Raw genomic sequence first — 21136 nt, 5'->3', positions numbered from 1 at the left:
AAACCACAATTTTAAAAAAACTTTCATCTAATTTTAGCACTCACTGGAGGATATGCCCTGCAACAGTTACTACTGTGGAATTCTTTCTTTATTCTCTAAGTCTTACTGAAATATAATTGACATACAGTAGTAAGTTTAAGGCGTACAGCATAATGACTACTATGGCATTCTAATCGCAATTTCCTATTTTTTTACTCCTACATTTATTAATCAAGCTTTTTCTATTAGGAAGAGTTTCCCTTCTCCCCTTTCCCTTTTATTTATTCATCCAATCATTTATCATATCCAGTAGGGACTCCTGGATACTCATTTGCTGTGTTATAATCCAATACTATCATTATTTATTTTGTTGCTCTAATTGTTTCAGTTTTGATCATTAGGTGCTCTTTCAAGTTGTCTCGTGTGTCCCTCGGACATGCCATTTTCTCCCTTTTTTCTTGAGCACTTCCTTACTTCTCTGGTTTCTTTTACGGGAAAAACACAGAGGAACCAAGACTTGGGTGCTGGGTGTGCTCACTGCTAAATGTGTCCCTCCTTGTAGGTCCCCTCAATGGACAAAACAAATATATATCTGTATGTATATCAACCCTTGTCTGTCCATCCGTCCATCCATCCATTAAGCAAAAAGGCACGAGTTCATGCTGATACCTTTAACTCCAATCCAGCACCGAGTTCACGCTAGCATTCCCTCTGCTCACTTGCTATGTCCCTCTCCAGCAGCGAGGAATCTCATTATCTGCAATGTGGTTGCCTACTTGCTCAATTCTACTCTGTATGTAAAGTAGCTTCAGAATTGCTAGCTTGCACTATGGTGAGAAATCAGTTTCCTGAATACTGTGTTTGTGTACATTTATGTTTTGGATTTAGTGCTGGGGTGTCCAGTGAAGACACCGATTTCCAAAGCTACTCAGCAACTTTCTTCCCCACCTCCTTCAGGACGTTTATGCCATTAGTTTGTACCTTGGTTAGGGTCACTTGTCACAGCCTATACCTCATCTTGGGTTCCCTCTACATTCTGGGGTGGGGTGAGGTACAACAGATCTATGAGTTTTAACAAATGCACAGCCAGTTGTGATTCCACCACCAGAGTAACAAACAGAACATTTCTCTCACTCAAACATTTCCCTCCAGCTGCCTCTTTGCAGTCAACACATCCCGCAACCTTAGCAAGTACTGATCTGTTTTCTGGACCTAGTGTATTCCAGAAGTAATGCCTTCCCCAGAACAGAACCACACAACATGCAACCTTTTAGCTGTGGCTTCTTTAACTTAGCAAAATGCATTTAAGATCCATCTGCATTGTTGCATGAATCAAGTTCATTTTTCTTTTTGTTTCTTTTCTTTCTTTTTTTTTTTTTTTTGTGGTACGCGGGCCTCTCACTGTTGTGGCCTCTCCCGTTGCGGAGCACAGGCTCCAGACACCCAGGCTCAGCGGCCATGGCTCACGGGCCCAGCCGCTCCACGGCATGTGGGATCTTCCCGGACCGGGGCACGAACCTGTGTCCCCTGCATCGGCAGGCGGACTCTCAACCACTGTGCCACCAGGGAAGCCCAAGTTCATTTTTCTTTATTGTTGAGTAGTATTCCATTGGGTGGATGTATCACAGTTTATCTACTCATCTGCTGAATGACATGGAAGCTGTTTCCAATTTTTGGTGAGTGTGAATAAAGTGTAATAAACATTTTCAGACAGGATTTTGTGTGAACTTGCTTCTTTATTTCACTTGGGTAAATAACTAAGAATGGAATTGCTGAGTAATATGGTAAGCTTATAAGATATTTAACTTTATAATAAATTGCCGCATTTTCCAAAGTGGCTGCACAATTTTACATTACCCTCAGCAACATGTGAGAGCTCCAGTTACTCTGCATTCTTGCCAGAACTTAGTATTGTCAGTTTTCATTCTTTTAATTTTAGCCATTTTAACGGGTGTGTGATGTGTTTTTAACTTGCTAATGACCAATGAGATTGAGTGTTGTTTCATATGCTATTTGCCATCTATACATCTTCACTGGAAAAGTGTTTAGATCTGGGGCTTCCCTGGTGGCACAGTGGTTGAGAGTCTGCCTGCCAATGCAGGGGGCGTGGGTTCATGCCCCGGTCCAGGAAGATCCCACATGCTGTGGAGCGGCTGGGCCCGTGAGCCATGGCTGCTGAGCCTGCGCGTCCGGAGCCTGTGCTCTGCAAGGGGAGAGGCCACAGCAGTGGGAGGCCCGTGTACCGCAAAAAAAAAAAGAAAAAAAAAGTGTTTAGATCTCTTGACCATTTTAAAATTGGGATGTTTAACTTCTTATTGTTAAATTTTGAGAGTTCTTTATGTATCCTGGATACAGCTCTTTATATATAATTTGCAAATATTTTGTCTTTTCATTGTCTTACCAATGTCTTACCAACATCTTTCAAAGAAACAGTTTTAATTTCAATAAAGTCTAATTTATCAATTTCTTTCTTTTATGGATCATGCTTTTGATGTCATATCTAAAACCTCTTTCCAAACCCAAGATTACAAAGATTTTCTCCTATGTTTTCTTCTAGAAATTTATATTTAAAAAATTGAAGTATAATTGACAGGCAACATTCTATCAGCCTCAAGTGTACAACATAATGCGTCAACATTTGTATACACTGCAAAATGATCACAATAATCTAGTTACCATCTGTCACCATATAAAGTTATAGAATTTTTTTCTTTCAAATCTGCAGTACAGTATCACTGACTATGGTCACCAAGCTGCACGTTACATCCCTATGATTTGTTTGTTTTATAGATGGAAATTTGTACCTTCTGATCCCCTTCACCCATTTTGCCCACCTCCCAACCCCCTGCCCCTCTGGCAATCACCAATTTATTCTCTGTATCTGTGAGCTTTGGTTTGTATTTTTGGACTCCACATACAAGTGAAAGCACATGCTATTTGCCCTTCTCTGACTTATTTCATGTAGCATAATACTCCTGAGGTCCATCCATGTTGTCACAAGGAAGATGTCATTCTTTTTTTGTAGCCAAATAGGATTCCGTTCTCTCTCTATACCAGTTTCTTTATCCAATCATCCACGGATGCACACTTAGGTTGTTTCCATATCTTGGTTATTGTAAATAAGTCCGCAGTGAACATACTGGCGCACATATCTTTTCAAATTAGTGTCTTCGTTTTCTTCAGATAAATACTCATAAATGGGACTGCTGGATCATAGGGTAGTTCTATTTTTAATTTTTTGAGGAAGCTCCATACTTTTTTCCACAGAGGCTGCACCACTTTACATTCCCACCAACAGTGTAAACGGGTTCCCTTTCCTCCTCGTCCTCACCAACACTTGCTATTTCTTGTCCTTTTGACGACAGCCATTCTGACAGGTGTGAGCTGATATCTCATCGTGGTTTTGATTTGCTGCAGTCCCCGACTATCACTGTGGATTTGTTTATTTCTCCTTGAAGTTTTTAATCAGTTTTTGCTTCGTGTATTTTGAAGCTCTGATGTTAGGTGCATAAACAGGATTGTTTTATATTCTCAGAGAATCACCCCCCTTGTCTTTATGCAATATCTCTCTGAAGCCCTTGTTCTAAAGTCTACTGTGTCTGACCTTAATATAGCTTTCCAGTTTTCTTTTGATTCCTGTTAGCATGGTATATCTTTTCTAACCTTTTACTTTTAACCTATGTTTTTAATTTTCAAAATGGGGTTTTGTAGATAATAGGTAGCTGCATCTTGTTTTTTCATCCAATTTCACAATTTCTAAGTCTTTTCACTGGTATATTGAGATCATTCACATTTAATGTGATTGATGTAGCTGGATTAAAATGTACCTCTTGCTAGCTGTTTTCCATTTGTTCCATCTGGGTTTTTTGTTTCTTTTTTCCTCCTTTTCTACCTCATTTTGGGTTAAGTGTTTTTTTGTTTTGTTTTTTTTTAAAGAAGATGTTGGGGGTAGGAGTTTATTAATTAATTAATTTATTTTTGCTGTGTTGGGTCTTCGTTTCTGTGCGCGGGCTTTCTCTAGTTGTGGCAAGCGGGGGCCACTCTTCATCGCGGTGCACAGGCCTCTCACTATTGCGGCCTCTCTTGCTGTGGAGCACAGGCTCCAGACGCGCAGGCTCAGTAGTTGTGGCTCATGGGCCCAGTTGCTCCGTGGCATGTGGGATCCTCCCAGACCATGTCCCTTGCATTAGCAGGCAGATTCTCAACCACTGCGCCACCAGGGAAGCCCATGGGTTAAGTGTTTTAAATTACATTTTAACACCTCTACTGACATCATTTATACCTCTTTAAAAACTTTTACTAATAATTGTCTTAAAGTTTACAATATACATCTTTAAGGACTCAGTTTCTCTCCAAATAGTATACTCCAAATACTATAACATGGAAAGAATTTACACAGTATATTCCTAATACCTCACTCCCATCCTTTGCAGTATTTTTACATATGTTATACATGCAGAATACTATTGGTGCTTTAGTTAGTTATGTTTTACAGTAATTAAAAATAAGTAAAAAATAAAATTTATTTTATCTTCATTTATTTCACTTCCAGTGTTTTTCATTTCTTTGTGTAGATCCAAGTGTTATGTCTGACATCATGTTCCTTCTACCTTTACAAATTCCTTTAGGATTCTTATAGAACAGATCTGCTGGCAATACATTCCCATAGTTTTTGTTTGAGAAAAATCTTTGTATCTCCTTCATTTCTGAAAGATACTTCCCACTGCCTGTACCATTCTACGCTGACGGTTTCTTTCCTTTGAAGATGGTACTCTACTGTGTCCTAACATTCACAGCCTCTGAAGAAATGTCTCCTGTAATTCTTTTTTTTTTTAAATGTTGGGGGTAGGAGTTTATTAATTAATTTATTTATTTTTGCTGTGTGGGGTCTTCATTTCTGTGCGAGGGCTTTCTCTAGTTGTGGCAAGGATGGGGGCCACTCTTCATCGCGGTGCGCGGGCCTCTCACTATCGCGGCCTCTCGTTGCAGAGCACAGGCTCCAGATGCGCAGGCTCAGTAGTTGTGGCTCACGGGCCCAGTTGCTCCGCGGCATGTGGGATCTTCCCAGACCAGGGCTCGAACCCGTGTCCCCTGCATTAGCAGGCAGATTCTCAACCACTGCGCCACCAGGGAAGCCCTCCTGTAATTCTTATTCTTATCTTTGTTTTTCTGTAATCTATCATTTTCCTTTGGTTGCCATCAAGATATTCTCTTTGGTTTTATTTCAGTTTGAATATGATATGCCCAAGTGTGTGGTGTTTTTATTGTTTTTTCTTTTTCTTTTCATTTTGTATTTATGCTACTTGATGTTCTTTGAATCTGGAAAATCAGCCATTATTTCAAGTATTTTTCCCGGGATTCCAATTACTCATATGTTAGATCATTCTTAAAAGGCTCTATCTTGTATGTTCCTTTCTCTTTGTGTTTCAGCTGCGTAATTTCTATTTATCTATCTTCAAGTTTACTGATTCTTTTCTTGGTTGAGTGCCCACCAAAGGCATATATTCATCTCCAGCATTTCTAACATTTCCATCTGATCCTTTCTTTCGTGTCCCATCTCAATGCTGTGATTACTTCGGCGGTTTTTGCATGTTACCTACTTTGTCCATTACAGCCTTTAATGTATTTATTATTCAGAATTATTTCCAACATCTGTGTCCTACCCGACTCTTGTTCTTGTTCAGATGACTGCTTTGTCTCTTAGGAGGTTTTTTCCTTGCTTTCCATATGCTTCATAATTTGCTGAAAACTGAACACGTATAAGACAGTAGGGACTGGGCATGCCTTTCCTTCCACTAGGTCTGTGTTCTGGTTAATCTAATTAAGCTTTAGGCCAGGTCTGAGGTTTGTTGTTGCTATGGTTTCACTCACTGTATGACAGCTTTCAGATCCCTCTAGTGACACTCTGTGCTTCAGGTGGAGGCTGGTTTCCTGAGAGCTCTTTTTTCCAACATCTGCTCCACTTCCAGGCTTTGGTCTTCCCTGCACTGTGCCTCAGAGAAGGTCTGTCTCTTGTAGGTGACTTGAATCAGTCAGTCACAGGATTCAGCACTTACCTCACTTCTCCTTGCAAGTATGTGCCTCTCCTCAGATTTCAGGCGTGCTGGCTGCCCTATATCAGCACTCTGATGGGTTCAAGAAAGAACACGAACTTGCTGTCCATCTGGCTTTTTTCCTCATAAGTTTGGAATGATGCTCTTTCCAGCTCTCCCTGAGCAGAAACCAAAGCACTCTCACTCTGAGTTAGTTCAGCGTATGAATCACCTTCTTTCACTTGGGCTTTGCATCACCCTCGCAGTAGAACACTGTCTTCCCCAATTTCCCCAATTACTTCTCTGGCAGCTGGCATCGGTCTGTATAGCTGAGGATGGGACTTTACATCTCTTTGTTGTTCCTTGCCCTTCCGTAATAAGTTTAAAAGTTTCCCTTCTTTTTTTAAAAAATTTATTTATTTAATTTATTTATTTTTGGCTGCGTTGGGTCTTCATTGCTGCACGTGGGCTTTCTCTAGTTGCAGCGAGCAGGGGCTACTCTTTGTTGCGGTGCACAGACTTCTCACTGTGGTGGCCTCTCTTGCTGCGGAACGTGAGCTCCAGGTGCATGGGCTTCAGTAGCTGCGGCACGCAGGCTCAGTAGTTGTGGCTCATGGACTCTAGAGCGCAGGCCCAGTAGTTGTATCTCACGGGCTTAGTTGCTCCGTGGCATGTGGGATCCTCCCGGACCAGAGGTTGAACCCGTGTCCCCTGCACCGGTAGGCGGACTCTTAACCACTGCACCATCAGGGAAACCCAAAAGTTTCCCTTCTTATTCTATTCTAAAGCATAACCTGCCTTTATAAGAAAGGTAAACATACATACTTAAAACCTTATGTTCTTGCGTGCTCCAGCACTCTGCATATAATAAAATATATATACAATGACCATTTGGTATTTTCCTTTTCATTGGTGTATATCTCTACTCAATTTCTAATATTCAAATTACAACGTTTTCTATCTTTAAGTCACCTTCTTGTTTCTCTTCAGTAAAGAGTAATAAAGATTTTTTTACTAGCTCTTTAAACTCGTAGGTCTTAAGCTGTTAATAAAAACAAGACGCCCAAATAACAGTAGTTCTCCAAAGTTATTCCAAATGGCATAACTTCCCCCCAAAGTGGCATCCTATGTGTATTAGTCAAATATAGCACATAGCTAAGTAGTAAGAAAATTTCAGTTTCTAAAATAGTAGCCTAAGTACACAGAGTTAGGTATAGCTTAAATTTTATAAAATGTTGAATGACTGAATATGGATGATGCTTAAATATATAGCCTTCAAAACAATAGTACTGGGCTTCCCTGGTGGTGCAGTGGTTCAAAGTCCGCCTGCCAACGTACGGGATATGGGTTCGTGCCCCGGTCCGGGAAGATCCCACATGCCACAGAGCAGCTAGGCCCGTGAGCCATGGCCGCTGAGCCTGCACGTCTGGAGCCTGTGCTTCACAACGGGAGAGGCCACAACAGTGAGAGGCCCTCGTACCGCAAAAAAAAAAACAAACCACAACAGTACTGATGGTATTACGAGATCAATGCAATGACAGGTGATAAGAAACGGAATAAAGAAGGAGGTTAGAAAGGATTTCTACCCTGAGAAGAAATTCCAGAGGTCAGGGTGTACGATTGTGGCACTAACATGAGGTCGCAGGCCAAGGCAGCAGCAAGTCGCACGGACTGGATCAGACAATGAAGAAAACATCTAGAAAGTTTAGATTACAATCTCCGCAAAGAATGTCCTCTGGCAGGATATGGAAGAATGATACACAACAAGAAAGCTATTTAAGATAAATTCTTTTGTGGGGGAGATCTGATGGTTTCACGGGACCAAAAAAGGTTGTCATTTCTACCTTGTGCCCTTACGTCTACAGCAAAAGAAACAAACAGTACTTGAAATCTCCTGCCGAGATGAATAAAAACCCAGAAAACTAAAGGACAGGACTTGGTGTATCTGGAGGGTGTCCTATGGGATCCCAGTGATATCACCTGTAGGAGCAGCAGTTTGATATTTTTCTTGTGGCAATCATATCAAGTCCTGAAAAGTACAGCTACTATTATTACTATTGACTTTAGAGAAGAATTGTCACCCTACTGTGTAGAACACCCACATTTGACAGTGGTAGGGACCATCAATGACATTTAGGTGGCCAAAATCTATAATGACTTCCCAAATTATATTGATATTAACATTCAAGGAGAAAAATTAAGAGAAAGTTATCTAAGTTAAGAAGTTAGCATAATTTGACCTCTATATTATAAAACTTTATATATACAGAACTATATAATTCTGTATATAGAAGCACGCAGGTTAGCTTCTCAAAATAACGTCAACTATCATGACTGATTCAATTCCTCTGGGATGCTCCCTACCTCATATTTGAGAAAAGTAAACATGTAATCAAGAAAAAGGCCAAGTTTTCATTCAATTTAGGTCACAAACATTCTCCATCTGTTTGAAATGAAAGGGAGGGATTATCATTTTAATATACTTTGTTATCTGAAATGTATTCTAAAATCACCTCTTTTGGTTTACAGATAGCTCATATGGAGGGAATCTACGAATTGGGTGGAATTAGCAGAAAAGTCAATTCTTTAGTAGAAGTACACTGTGACTACATTCTAATACCGTTTAGCTTTCGGGACAGTATCTGCTGCTGCCATTGTTATTAGTAGTAGTAGTACTGTTACTTTTGTTATCTGGGCACGTAAACCTGAACAGCAGCAGCCCAGAGTCGTGGCTTCGTGCGGGCGGCGGGGCGACCCTGCTGACTCACCACCACGCTGTCCTGGGCCGGTCCCCATCACTTGCTTCTTTGATGATTTGGCCCTTGACTCGATGTACAGCTGCTGGCCTAGATTCTTTATTTTGTTTACACTGGCATAGACCTGCTGCAAAGTCAACTTAGGGAAAAGAATGATAAACAATGTTTCAAAGATTACAAAAATGTGCATTAAAAGATACATAAACGAAATACATTTAACTTTTGGTTCTCTGTAGACAGAATGACTGAAAGCACAGTAATAGCATTAATTCAGTCTCCCGCTGCACCACAGCACACGAGGAGCAGTGAAGCTTTACAGCAATCTGTCCACAACATGCTAATTTTTAGGAAGCACACAATTAACCCAAATATCACCTTCTAAAGGTGATATTTTCTTTTTAGAGACATTTTCCCAAACCAGAATGGATCAGAATGTCTATTACCAGATCAGATCTTCCAGACGAGAACTAAGAAGCCACACGCGTAGAGGTACAAAACCAGCACCGACACGTTACGGGTAACGACACAGGAAGAAAAGGGCACATGCTCAGAAGCACATGTGTGCTCGCTCACCGGTGCCTCCTGCACCTCCTCCGCGCAGCGCCCGCTGGACTCACTGGAGGATGCGATGCTGAGGTGACGCTCCTGAGACCCGCTGCTCCCCAGGCTTCCATAGCCACTGGATGTGCTCCCGTGAACGGGCTGCAAGAGAGAGGGGCCCGTCGCAGCCCCAGGTGATGTGGCCGTCAGGGGAGAGACACAGCATTACCTATCTCTGAGCTTACTTACAGTCATCACAAAATTAAGATTAAAATTTCTGAAATCCTAAATGAGGTGTGTGAAGGGTGATGCTGACGTGAAAGACATTCCTCTCTCATCTCAGTAATTCTCAAGGGCAGAACCTACTTTTCTAGTCTAGGTGGGTATTTCTAGAACAAATGTTTTTAAAGCCACAGTAAATAAATTTAACAAAACATGAAAATAAACTCTAACTCTTTATGCTGAGTTTGGAATAGACAGAACAAATTAAATATGTACTGTACTTTTCCCCAAGAACCTCAGAGATACTTTATGAACTCTAGAGACTGTAGGAAAGACATTTTGAACACTACTGGGTAACAGTTTTAGTGACACCATCAGTAAATGCTTGACAAGTTTACTGATTGACTCTCTAGTAGAAAGCATTTTGGTATTTGTTTTCAACAGGCAGTTTTTCCTACTTTGGCTCATAATGACTAGAGATACAGAGACCTGCCACCCCTCTCCCCACCTTTAAAACTGTAATTATTTAAAAAGAATAGTGAAGCCAAAACACTGGCAGCGTCTGGAATACAAGAAGGATTCTCTCATTTAGAAATAACTTCTCTATCTTATTGCTTCCTATGACTCTGTTTGTCTTCTTAAATTGGATTCTTACAAAAAGTCCTGTGTATTTAATACAGAAAAAAGGAAAACAAGATTAATGAAATTTAATTTGAAAACAGAAAGAGGAAGACAAAAATTTCTGGAATGTAGAGGGTAAGGATTTCTCTCTCCTCACGGTTTATTTCTGTGAAGTGACTTTACTAAGACTGAATGTTAAAATTAAAGACAATTATGGGAATATTATGTTTGTTTGTTTTTTTAATCTCTCACTTTACCTCTAAGAGAAGTCTGTGAATTTGTTCTTGTAATTCTGTTATGTCTTTGTCATTACTGTTCATCTTTTTTATTCTGGTGGCAAAAACATCCGCATTTAGTGGACTCCTACAAGATGCCAAGTGAAAGATTGAGTCAGGCAATTTCAAGTTCATTTACAACGAAGGCTAAAGTGATTTTTAATAGAAAATTCAAACAATAAACCTATGCTTTTACAAAGCAGCTCTTCAACCCCAAATATAGACAATATGAAGCTCAAACTCTATTCATAGAGGTAGAGAGAATCCTAGGAAACAAATGAGGTATTAACTGTCTTCTTTAGTTTCTCTGCAGCTGTAATCATTCTATTGTATCTGTATAAATTTAAAATAAGTGGTAGGTATACCCCTAGCTACTAAAATACCTTCAACAGCTACTGGTCTCAGAATTTAACATGAACTGAGTAACCTACCGGCTATGAGAAATTTTAGGACCTTAAGTTTGGCAAACACACTGAATGCTTAATGTACCTCATCACTCAAGCTACCTAGTAAAGATGATTCTGCAGCCCACCCGCGTGGTGAACATGTGGTTGCCACAAAATCTTCAGTCTTATTTATACCCCAATTCTAGAGCATCTGAAATCTACCACCGGAATACAGTGAGAGGGAGACACGTCAACAGAAAGAGCAGCAAAGACAAGCGACTGACATTCACTTAGGCCCCTCTATGCTGTTTTATAACACACATCGAGAATCAGTGACATTTTTCTACACCCTTACGACGCGCCGGGCGCTGTGCAAGCCGCTCCACCAGGCACCCCCTCCTCGCTTCCCTGGGCCAGACCCCGGCTCAGGTCCCCCGCTGTCGGGCCTGCCAGGTGCTCCCTGGGCCCAGAGTCCCGGCTCCAGGCCGCAAGCTCTCGGCCACCACACTGTCCGGCCTCTCAGCACTTCGGTCTCACGAGTGCTGCTAACATCGGAAGTGCCGTGGGCCAGACACGTCACCTCCTGAGTCCTCGCGACCCTGGGAGGTAGGAATCAACCCGGCAGAGGTGAAGAAACTTGCCGAGTTGCCGTGGTCAGGCGGCCGGGTCGCGCCTAAAGCCACACGCGCGAACCCCGAGCCGGCTCTCCCTCCTTTTCCTGTTACGCGTCCTGCACGCTGCCTCTCACACCTCAGACACGCGGCAACACTTCCCCAAACTCCTAACAGGAACGGCGGGACGCCAGCGGGGTCACGGGAAGCGTCAGGAAGAGGCCGCGTCCCCGGCACAGGCCCCCGCCCCAGACCCTAGGAGGCGCCAGGCCCGGTCCGGAGGCACCGGCTCCGCGATGCGGGACGCGGAGGGCCAGCTGCACCTGGACGACAGCCTGACACTGGCACGTCTCAGGTCTCAGGTGCCCCTCCTGTCCTCCGTCCCCGCCCCCGCCCCCGCCCCCGCCCCCGCCCTCGCCCTCGCCCTCCCCCACCTGCCGCTGGGAGTCAGGCTCCTCCCACGCTCCGTTAGCTCCTCCCACGGGCCCGGCATGTAAAAGCGTGGCCGAGTCAAAGGGGGGTCCCTGGGGGCTAAAGTGCATCCCCGTGTGCTGTGAGCCTGAATGTCTTCCAGAGGCGTCTGGGCTGCTGTTCAAGTGCAATGCTGAGTGGAAACAGAACGTTCTGCTTTGTGCTATGAGATGTGGATGTTCCCAGGGGTGACCCTTCCGACAAAACCAAGTTGGGCTTTTAATCACCAATTACAGAACTCAAAGGATTCACCGCCTTCATCAAATGGTGTCAAGCTCGGCATGAAGCGTTGGCGGCGGCGGCGGACGTCAGGAAACCGGTCTAGGAGTAAAGAAGGAAATCTGGTGTCCGTCTCCACTTTGCAACGTCCTGCCTCCGTGATCGCCGGGAAAGTGACTCCGTTTCACATAATGCGGGTTTGTTTGGGTTTGTTTTTTTTTTGTAAAATCAGAGGTAACGGCAGCTAGCCTCCCTTCCCACAGAGCTGCTGGGAAGGACCTGGAGAGAGCCGGACACGCCCATAGCCCCCTCCCTACTTCAACTGTCACACTTTCCAAAACTCTGCTTGCGCGTCACAGTGCCATTGCTGTTTTCCGTTCTCCCATACACGGTGGGCGGCAAAGGGAACGTCTGTTCTGTTTATAACCTCAGCCTCAGCCTAGCACAACGCCTGACTCAGCAGGTGGCCGTAAACACTTACTGAAGGAATAAATGCATTAAAATAATTTTATAAACAGTAAATAGATAATTACGGTTCGATGAGAGAAATTAATACCTACTAGCCTCTAAACTCTCCCCCTCATATAATCCTGGATCTTGAGATGCAATTATTGGTGTAATTTTAAAAAACACTGAAAACATTGGGAGTACTAATATGTCGGTTTATTCCATATATTTTTAATCAAAGAGCTGAAAGGATGGCTTGGAGAATGAATCTAGGATGCACCTCTAGCACTGACAGGGAGGTACTCAGACCGGTCAACAGACACCCAGATGGACATCTCATCAGAGGAACTGTACTTGCTTTGGGGTTTCTTATATTCATCCTAAGCAACCATCTGATTTTTGAAAAATATTTATCTATTTATTTATTTGGCCGTGCCGGGTCTTAATTGTGGCACGCGGGACCTTTTTTGAGTTGCGGCATGTGGGATCTAGTTCTCGGACCAGGGATCAAACCCGGGCCCCCTGTATTGGTAGGGCGGAGTCTAAGCCACTGGACCACCAGTGAAGTCCCCAACCATCTGATTTTATTTTCATTTCCCAAGAGGTCTCCCTACTGGGGAAAAAAAAAGTCCTTTCTGAGCAGCATGAATAGCACTTCCTTGGCAGTCATATTCGTTACCTCAATTATCCAGTTAGTTTTCTACCATAAATCAGCCTCATGAGTCAGGGCGGCAAGGAGCCTGATTCTTCCATTAAAGCAGCAGACCTGCTCTGCTGAGAAGCCAAACCCTGGAGCACAACAAGGTCAGAGCAACCTGAGGCCTATCTCACCATGGCCAAAACATCACTCTATCACAATATAACACGTAATAAAATACTCTTACTGGGAGATGTACTGTTCTGTACACAGAAGTTTTATGCTTCTGTGTACAAAGTTGTATAACAAAATACAAAAGACAGAGTTGCTCAATCTCAGCATGACACTGAAGAGTTAAGTATAATTTCCACTCTTAAAAGAAATAGACATCAAAAGGAAACTTATGGGATGGGCCGGTTGAGAAACCTATAGGTCAATTTTACATGGACCACGAAGTCCAGGGACTAGGAGTATCTCAGATTACAAGAACCGTGGTCCAGGTTGCTCTGGATCCATTTTGCAAGGTTGTTATATGGACAGGTAACAACAATCAAGCAGGCTTGGGTCAGCCATGCTGGCAGGAGAATAAATATGAAAGAATTTAAATATTAAAAATAAAGATTTAGGGACTTCACTGGTGGTCCAGTGGTTAAAGACTTTGCCTTCCAATGCAGGGGGTGCAGGTTCAACCCCTGGTCGGGGAGCTAAGATCCCACATGCCTCGAGGCCAAAGAAAACAAAACATAAGAGAGATGCAATATTGTAACAAATTCAACGAAGACTTTAAAAATGGTCCACATCAAAAAAAAAAAAGATTTAATAAAATTGACACAAATAAGTGGAATTTGACAGCAGAAGGCTGATATAAAAAATTTTACATGCTCACTAAAGAGAACCTTAAAATTCAGAAAAGGAAAAAAAACAAAACTTCACCCAAAATCCCACTATCCACACATAACCAAAATGTATATTTTATTTCCTTCTAATCTTCTTTTTCCTATTTCATAGTGTTCGTGTTTTAAACATAATTACAATCATACTGTATAAAAACTTCTGTATGCTGCTTTTTACATCATCTAATATATGAATTTCCCAAGTTATATACTCTCTGTAAAAATTTTTATTGACCAATATAATAACATGTCAAGCAGATATTTCAGAATCTACTTAATGATAGACATTTAAGCTATTACAATTTAAAAATGCTGCAAAATCTGTCTTTTCTTTATAAGGCTTTCTGTATTTCGGCTTCTTTGGAATATTCCGATAAGGGAATCGTTAGGCCAAGGAGGTAGAAATCTTATAAAGCCCTTGATACTTATTGCCAAACTGTCTTCCAGAAGCACTGAAAAAAACCTGTCCTTTGTTTAGTTCACATGTCAGTTGATTCAAAGGGGAATCAATGGGCCAAAGAACATTATTTGGAAAAAGATTTTTTAGAAAATACGCAAACTGATTGACTTACGTTCGCACTTTATGCCGACCGATGATGAAAGAAACCTTCCGGCTCCATGGGTTCACAAAGCTGGACCAACTGGAATCCAATACGATGTAATCCCCATTTTGAGAACAAAATCTAATGGGTGAATGTTCAAAGGGAAGATGGCCTGCATACTTCAAGACTATATAAAATAATAAAACAAAATTAGAATTTATTTAACACGGATATTGATTACAAATGTCTTTTTTAAAGGCATTTATTTGTAAATGTTTTAGAATGTCAAAATAGAAAAAAAAATTGTTTCAGCAGTTCCAATACATTGCTTACCTGGTTAAAGGTTAAGCTCTAACGATTAGAGCTTGTGAAACCCTCTAGTGAGAAATGAAATGACAAACTTAAAAAGATCAATGAAAAAAAAAAGTCCTCCTATAAGGAAGTAGGTCCTTACTTTTTTGGTGTATGGTGACCATCAGAGAACGATCTTCCGGGTGCAGGTATGTCAGGATGGATGTTCCAATCAGATCCTGAGGTAGGTAACCCAGCAAAGGCACTGCTCTGAGCACAGACACAGCACAGGCAGCATGTCACACGCACCAAGTAACTCATACCTTATATACTTCCAACAGTACTTTTCAGCTAAACTCTAAATATGACAAAGGGTATGCAAAAGATGTTCATTACAGCATTTATAAATGCTACAAACCACCCAAGTGCCTATATTGTGGGGAAATAGATACACAATCTAAGAAGTGTTGGTCATTTGACATATTGCATCAAAATCACCTGTGAAACTTCTAAAAAAAACAGATTTGCAGGCTCACCGCAAGCTTACTAAATCAGAATTTCTGTGGTAAGACTAGGAGTCTATATTGTTAACAAGTTCCTCAAAGGTCTCTGATGCCCTCCATTTCGCTGCCTTTTAAAAAGTCTACAAAGATCACATTACAACATAGAAGTACTTATGATGTTAAATGAATAAAGCAGACTACAAATTTAAACAGAATAATTAAAATTATACAAAGACAATGTCTCCTGAAAGGTGATATCAAATAGACAACCAGTCACAAAGCCATTTGTAGGATAAAGGTTCATGGGAAAATTCTGACGTACAGACACTCAAGATGATTTAGACAAAACTGACTCCAAAAACTTTTTCTATGTGTACAAATTCAAAAATACTTTCTAATGCAATAAACTTAAGCTGTCTTCAGAATAACTTCAGCAAAAATTTTCTTACTTTCTACAGATTATATTATATAAAGTATCTCATTAATTACTGTTTAGTTTCAGGGTAACTAAATGGTAATAAATAGGTAATAAACCCATTTCCAAATGTTAAAAAATTTTTTTAAGCTTTTTTTTTTTTTTTTTGCCGCATCACTCGGCCTGTGGGATCTTCGTTCCCCGACCAGGGATTGAACCTGGGCCCTCGGCAGTGAAAGCATGGCGTCCTAACCACTGGACCACCAGGGAATTCCCTGTATGTTAAAATTTTTTAAAAACCAAAATTAAGGGCTTCCCTGGTGGCGCAGTGGTTGAGAGTCCGCCTGCTAATGCAGGGGACACGGGTTCGTGCCCTGGTCCGGGAAGATCCCACGTGCCGTGGAGCGGCTGGGCCTGTGAGCCATGGCTGCTGAGCCTGCGCGTCCGGAGCCTGTGCTCTGCAACGGGAGAGGCCACAACAGTGAGAGGCCCATGTACCACAAAAACAAAACAAAACAAAACAAAAAACACCAAAATTAATAACTATCATAACTGTGCCAGGTTTTTTGACATTTTTGCTTATGCTTATCTGTGGTACGGTACATTGGTTCTCAGATTTTCAGATTTCACAAATAAGTAAAATTTTTAAATAAATGCGGGGGGAAATGGAGGGTACGAACAGGGGATAACAATGTTTTATTTTTCCAAATAAAGGTATTAAAAAAACAACAATAAGCAACAACTATTATGTACTGTCACTAACTCTTTAAATAAGAAAGACTATTTTAATAACCAAAAAAAAAAAGCAGGAAGGACGTTAAGTTCAAAATAAGTAACAGTTCTTCACACACACAAAGAATCTCCCTTATTTTTCTTTCTCTTTTCCCCCCTCACTTCAGACTAATAAAAATTCATCATAAACTGTTTGGGAAGCACCTGCCTAGTGGAAATAACACTGGAATAGGACTTGGAGGTCAGAGTCATGGTCTCATTTGGACCACAGTCATCTAATACTATGTGGTCCACGTTCATTGTCCTCTTGTGCAAACTGGAAAAATAATTTCTGACTTTCCTAAAGCTTTGAAATAAATATGACAATGTGTAAATCTTAGCACTATAACATGCAAGATATTTACATTAAAAATTTACACAACACGGGACTTCCCTGGTGGTCCAGTGGTAAAGAATCCGCCTTCCAATGCAGGGGACACAGGTTTGAGCCCTGGTCCGGGAACTAAGATCTTACATGCCGCGGGGCAACTAAGCCCGTGCGCCACAACTACTGAGCTCAGTACACCTCAGTGAGACAGCTTGCATGCCGCAAACTACAAAGCCCACGCGCTCTGGAACCCACACGCCGCAAATAGAGAGAAGCCCGCACGATGAAACGAAGAGATCCTGTGTGCCTGAACAAAGACCCCGTGTGCCGCAACTAAGACCTGACGCAGTCAAAAATATATATATAAGGAAAATAAATAAAAATTAAAAAAAATTTACAAAACACAAATTTCAACTAACAAAACTCAAATGTGCAAATGAATAGATTCAGCTCTATCACGTTACGTTTAACATATGTTAAACGTTATGTAAACTTTTAAATATTTTCATTTATTTTCAGAAACAAATTTCTTTTAGGCTTAAAGAAGTACTTACCTTTCATCTATTTCAAGAAAAACACACCCGGGGGTGTGTGTTGTGGTAAAAATTCTTTTATCCACTGGGATTCGAGGAGCTATGGAAACCAGAAAGACTGGTTTAAAGGCAGATACCTAATTAACTATCCACTTAACATATTAAAGAGGGAACAAACTCTATATGCCATGGCAGAAATCTCACCTAGGGACCTGGCCTCTGAGCAGCCAAAGCTAATAACTTTCATTATTAACCACATTTTAATTAGGTCAAAACGTGGTGCCTACTAAAGTTAATTTTAAACAGACAGAAAGTCTGTGTACATCAAATAGCTTACCCATTACAATCTAACAGTCAAAGCTGGGGTCATTTAGGGTTCAGGACAAAAATGTTTCATCATATTTAGTGGTTGAATACAACTAAGCAAATAGGATGTGAAACGTCAGTACAATAGGGACGTATTTAATCTGTAATAAAATTGGCACCGTCAGTGTTACTACAGTCTGCTTTGACAATGTAGTGATTAATACGTAAGGGAACGATTTGAGCATGACACTAATTCTGCATTTGCTTACGCACGATTTCATTTGCAAGAAACACGAGGTGAATGCAGAAAAGAGCAGCTAGTTGAATGGAGTCACTTAGGAACGTGAAGAAACATGCACACACCTGAAACATCCACCTGCAGCCTCTGTTCACCAGGTGTGCCCTGAGCCACGCCCGTCCAACCTGGTGACGGAACTTTCCCTCTGATTTCAGTCCGCCTTCCCCTCGCTCCTCACAGTAATGCACAAGCTGCAGCCCTCCCAACACCCATGTCCACAGCAAACTGCAGGGCTTTTCCGCTGCGGCGAGCCGCATTTATTGTATCAGTTGTGCATTTCTTCATCATTTAATGTGTCACACCGTGTTACCATTTTATGAGATTCCCGTCTTATTTTTAATGTATGGTTACTGAGTGTTGTGCCCCTAAACTCATTTTTTCCATAAGCCCTGTGGTTTGTGTGAATTTATTTGTACAGGATGTTAAGTTTTAGGAAAGCACATGTCACATTACAGCAGAACCAACTGTAATTTCAAATGATAAATGGAAGCTGCTTCTGTATTGATATATGATTTTAGCAATGTTGTTCTGCCACTGGAAGACATAAATTATACTTTTTACTCAGGGGGCTTTCAAAACACTTAAAAAATATAAATTCATTCTTGTGACCTCTGTATGCAACAATTTCAATGCTCTTCTGTCACACAAGACAGAAGCAAAAGGCCACAGGATGGTCACCAGATTAGAAGACTGTGCATCTCTGGCCAGGTCTATGCTCAGACCCCTGGGCCATGCTGTCCTTAAAGGAGATGACCACACAGGAAGTCCAGGTCAGCAAACAGAGACGTCAGGGAAAATCAGCTCAGGGCCAGGCTGAAGACAGTGGCTGCAGCAAACAGGCTTTCACGTGCTCCTTTCTGCTGTGCTGACACGTCACGTCTGACCTAAACGCAGGCGCTCCTGACCTACCTTCGTAACCAGAATGAATCTTCTCCACCAGCGTAAGACAGCAGGGCTCAGGTTCCGGGCGGGCCGAGCTGTGCACATGAATCAAACAGGGGATCATCCGGAACGGGCAGTGAGGCTGCCCCAGCTCCCGGGCTTCACCTCCACTGAAGAGAAGAAAAATGGTTTAGTACCAGTCCTGACCTGTTCACTTAGTCCACCGTCAAACAAGGCCGGGGAAAATGTTTTGTTGGTAATTTCCAAGAGAGACGTGTCTAAATCTAAAATGTATAGACATATTTATTTATTTATTTTGGCTGTGTTGGGTCTTCGTTGCTGCGCGCAGGCTTTCTCTAGTTGCGGCAAGCGGTGTCTACTCTTCATTGCGGTGCGCGGGCTTCTCATTGCAGTGGCTTCTCTTGTTATGGAGCACGGGCTCTAGGTGCATGGGCTTCAGTAGTTGTGGCTCACGGGCTCAGTAGTTGTGGCTCATGGGCTTAGTTGCTCTGCAGCATGTGGGATCTTCCCGGACCAGGGCTCAAGCCCGTGTCCCCTGCATTGGCAGGTGGATTCTTAACCACTGCGCCACCAGCGAAGTCCAAAACATATTTATTTTTAAAAGGAGGGACACGTTAGTTTAAATTTTCAATAGCCACGGGCAATGAGACTCGTTTGTTCTTGGATGAGTAGGAGGCTTTCTGGAGAGCCGGCTCACCAAGGTGAGTGTGAACCGCTCACTAATTTCAGTGTGACTTTCTGCTCCTGCTGGGAAGAGGGGAAGGCACAGCCACCTGTCTTGCCTCGTGTGTCTTAACCAAGTACCACATGGCGGGAAACAAGGCCCCCTGGGATCGCGCCCCCAAGCCGGCCCTCCATCAGCCCTTCCTACGCCCTCGTTCAAATGACCGATTCAGTCCCACCGCTTCAGCTGCTCTGCTGCCCGGCGCAGGCCTGGTGTGCGGCTCAGCATCACCCACGGTGCCCAGCTACAGGGAGATGGCGGGGCTGGACCCTCTCGGCCAACCGGCGCGGAGGCTGCTCGCTCCCTCTCAGGAGGCTCCCCGGGGGCGAGGGGTCTGCAACAAGCACACAGATGCCCACCCTGTTTCATCAGCCTGGCTGCCTGGAAGACGTTTCCACTTGGATCTGCCCGAACGTCCCAACCTGTATTTCACGCTCCCCCGTTTCTGCCCATCACACCTCTCCTCGCCGACCATCATGAGCGTGGACGTTCGGGGGTCTCTGGCCGCCCTCCCGCTCTCTTCTCTCCTCTAACTCCAGCATCTCCTGTCACTTCTCCGCTCTCAGCCGTGACCCTGCTTCCTAGGTCACCGCTCAGAAGAGCGCCTTCTCCTGGCACTCCCCTGCGAGCATCTGTACTTGTGCTAGCAGCTTCCCTCCCATTTCTGTGTGTGCTTTCTCCAGGCTCATCCCATCCTCAGCTTCTCAGTGCCATCTATACACCGATGACCTGCACATCTGTCTCTAGCCCGGCCTCCTCCCCTGAACCCCGGGCTCCTGGACCAACGCCTCGTCAACATCACGAGGCAGATTTCTAGTCGACACTGCACGCTCACCTAAGACTAAGGCACACGCTCTCCCCTCTGCTCTCCAGGCAGCTGCTTGTCCTGCAGTTTCCTCCTCCCCAATACACGGCACCTTCAGCCAAGACTCCCACGTCACCTGACGACTCCTTCTATCTCGCACCCGAAACTAACCCACCCGTATATGCTGCTAGGTCTCCCCTACAGAAATACCCAGAAGATCGAAAGCGTCTCCACCTCCACCTCCACCGCCTGGTCCAGGACCCGCCATCTCCCAACTGCACCGCATCAGCGCCATGCCCGCCCGCCCCCCCGCCCCGGCCTGCTCCAACCTCCCACCCCAGCACAGGACCTTCTGCACGGCACCCGACGTGAGCCTTCCGTAATCAATGACATTTCCTTCTAAGAAATGAAAATGCCCTATCCCCACCCACTGAACGGTCCTGAAGCAACAACCGTATGGCAACAACCACCCACCCAGATTTGGCCTCCAGGTGAGCCATGCTATTTCCTGGCACAAGGAATGGGGGATACTGAAGAAATGATGGACCCAGGTCTGGGGCAGGAACCGTCTAGGTTGAGCCTAGGACAGCAAATCTGAAAGAAAGGAAGTGGTCAAAACCACTGGGGA

General features: G+C 43.1%; 1 protein-coding gene across 7 annotated transcripts in view; it reads right to left on the bottom strand.

The window, feature by feature from the left end:
• PER3 (period circadian regulator 3) overlaps nucleotides 1–21136 on the bottom strand; it is a 64462-nt gene that overhangs the window by 33029 nt on the left and 10297 nt on the right. For all 7 annotated transcript variants that reach the window (XM_060088906.1, XM_060088905.1, XM_060088910.1 and 4 more), the window contains exons 7-13: nucleotides 18986–19128; nucleotides 17494–17572; nucleotides 15086–15192; nucleotides 14662–14818; nucleotides 10408–10513; nucleotides 9341–9469; nucleotides 8780–8906 (exon numbers count right to left, since the gene is read on the bottom strand). In XM_060088906.1, coding sequence (XP_059944889.1) covers nucleotides 8780–8906; nucleotides 9341–9469; nucleotides 10408–10513; nucleotides 14662–14818; nucleotides 15086–15192; nucleotides 17494–17572; nucleotides 18986–19128 — 848 coding nt within the window. The remainder of the gene's footprint in view (nucleotides 1–8779; nucleotides 8907–9340; nucleotides 9470–10407; nucleotides 10514–14661; nucleotides 14819–15085; nucleotides 15193–17493; nucleotides 17573–18985; nucleotides 19129–21136) is intronic.

This window comes from Mesoplodon densirostris, chromosome 2 (assembly GCF_025265405.1).
Source record: "Mesoplodon densirostris isolate mMesDen1 chromosome 2, mMesDen1 primary haplotype, whole genome shotgun sequence".
Taxonomy (NCBI): domain Eukaryota; kingdom Metazoa; phylum Chordata; class Mammalia; order Artiodactyla; family Ziphiidae; genus Mesoplodon; species Mesoplodon densirostris.
Note: the sequence above shows the minus strand (reverse complement) of the source record. Positions and strands in the feature narration are given on the sequence as shown.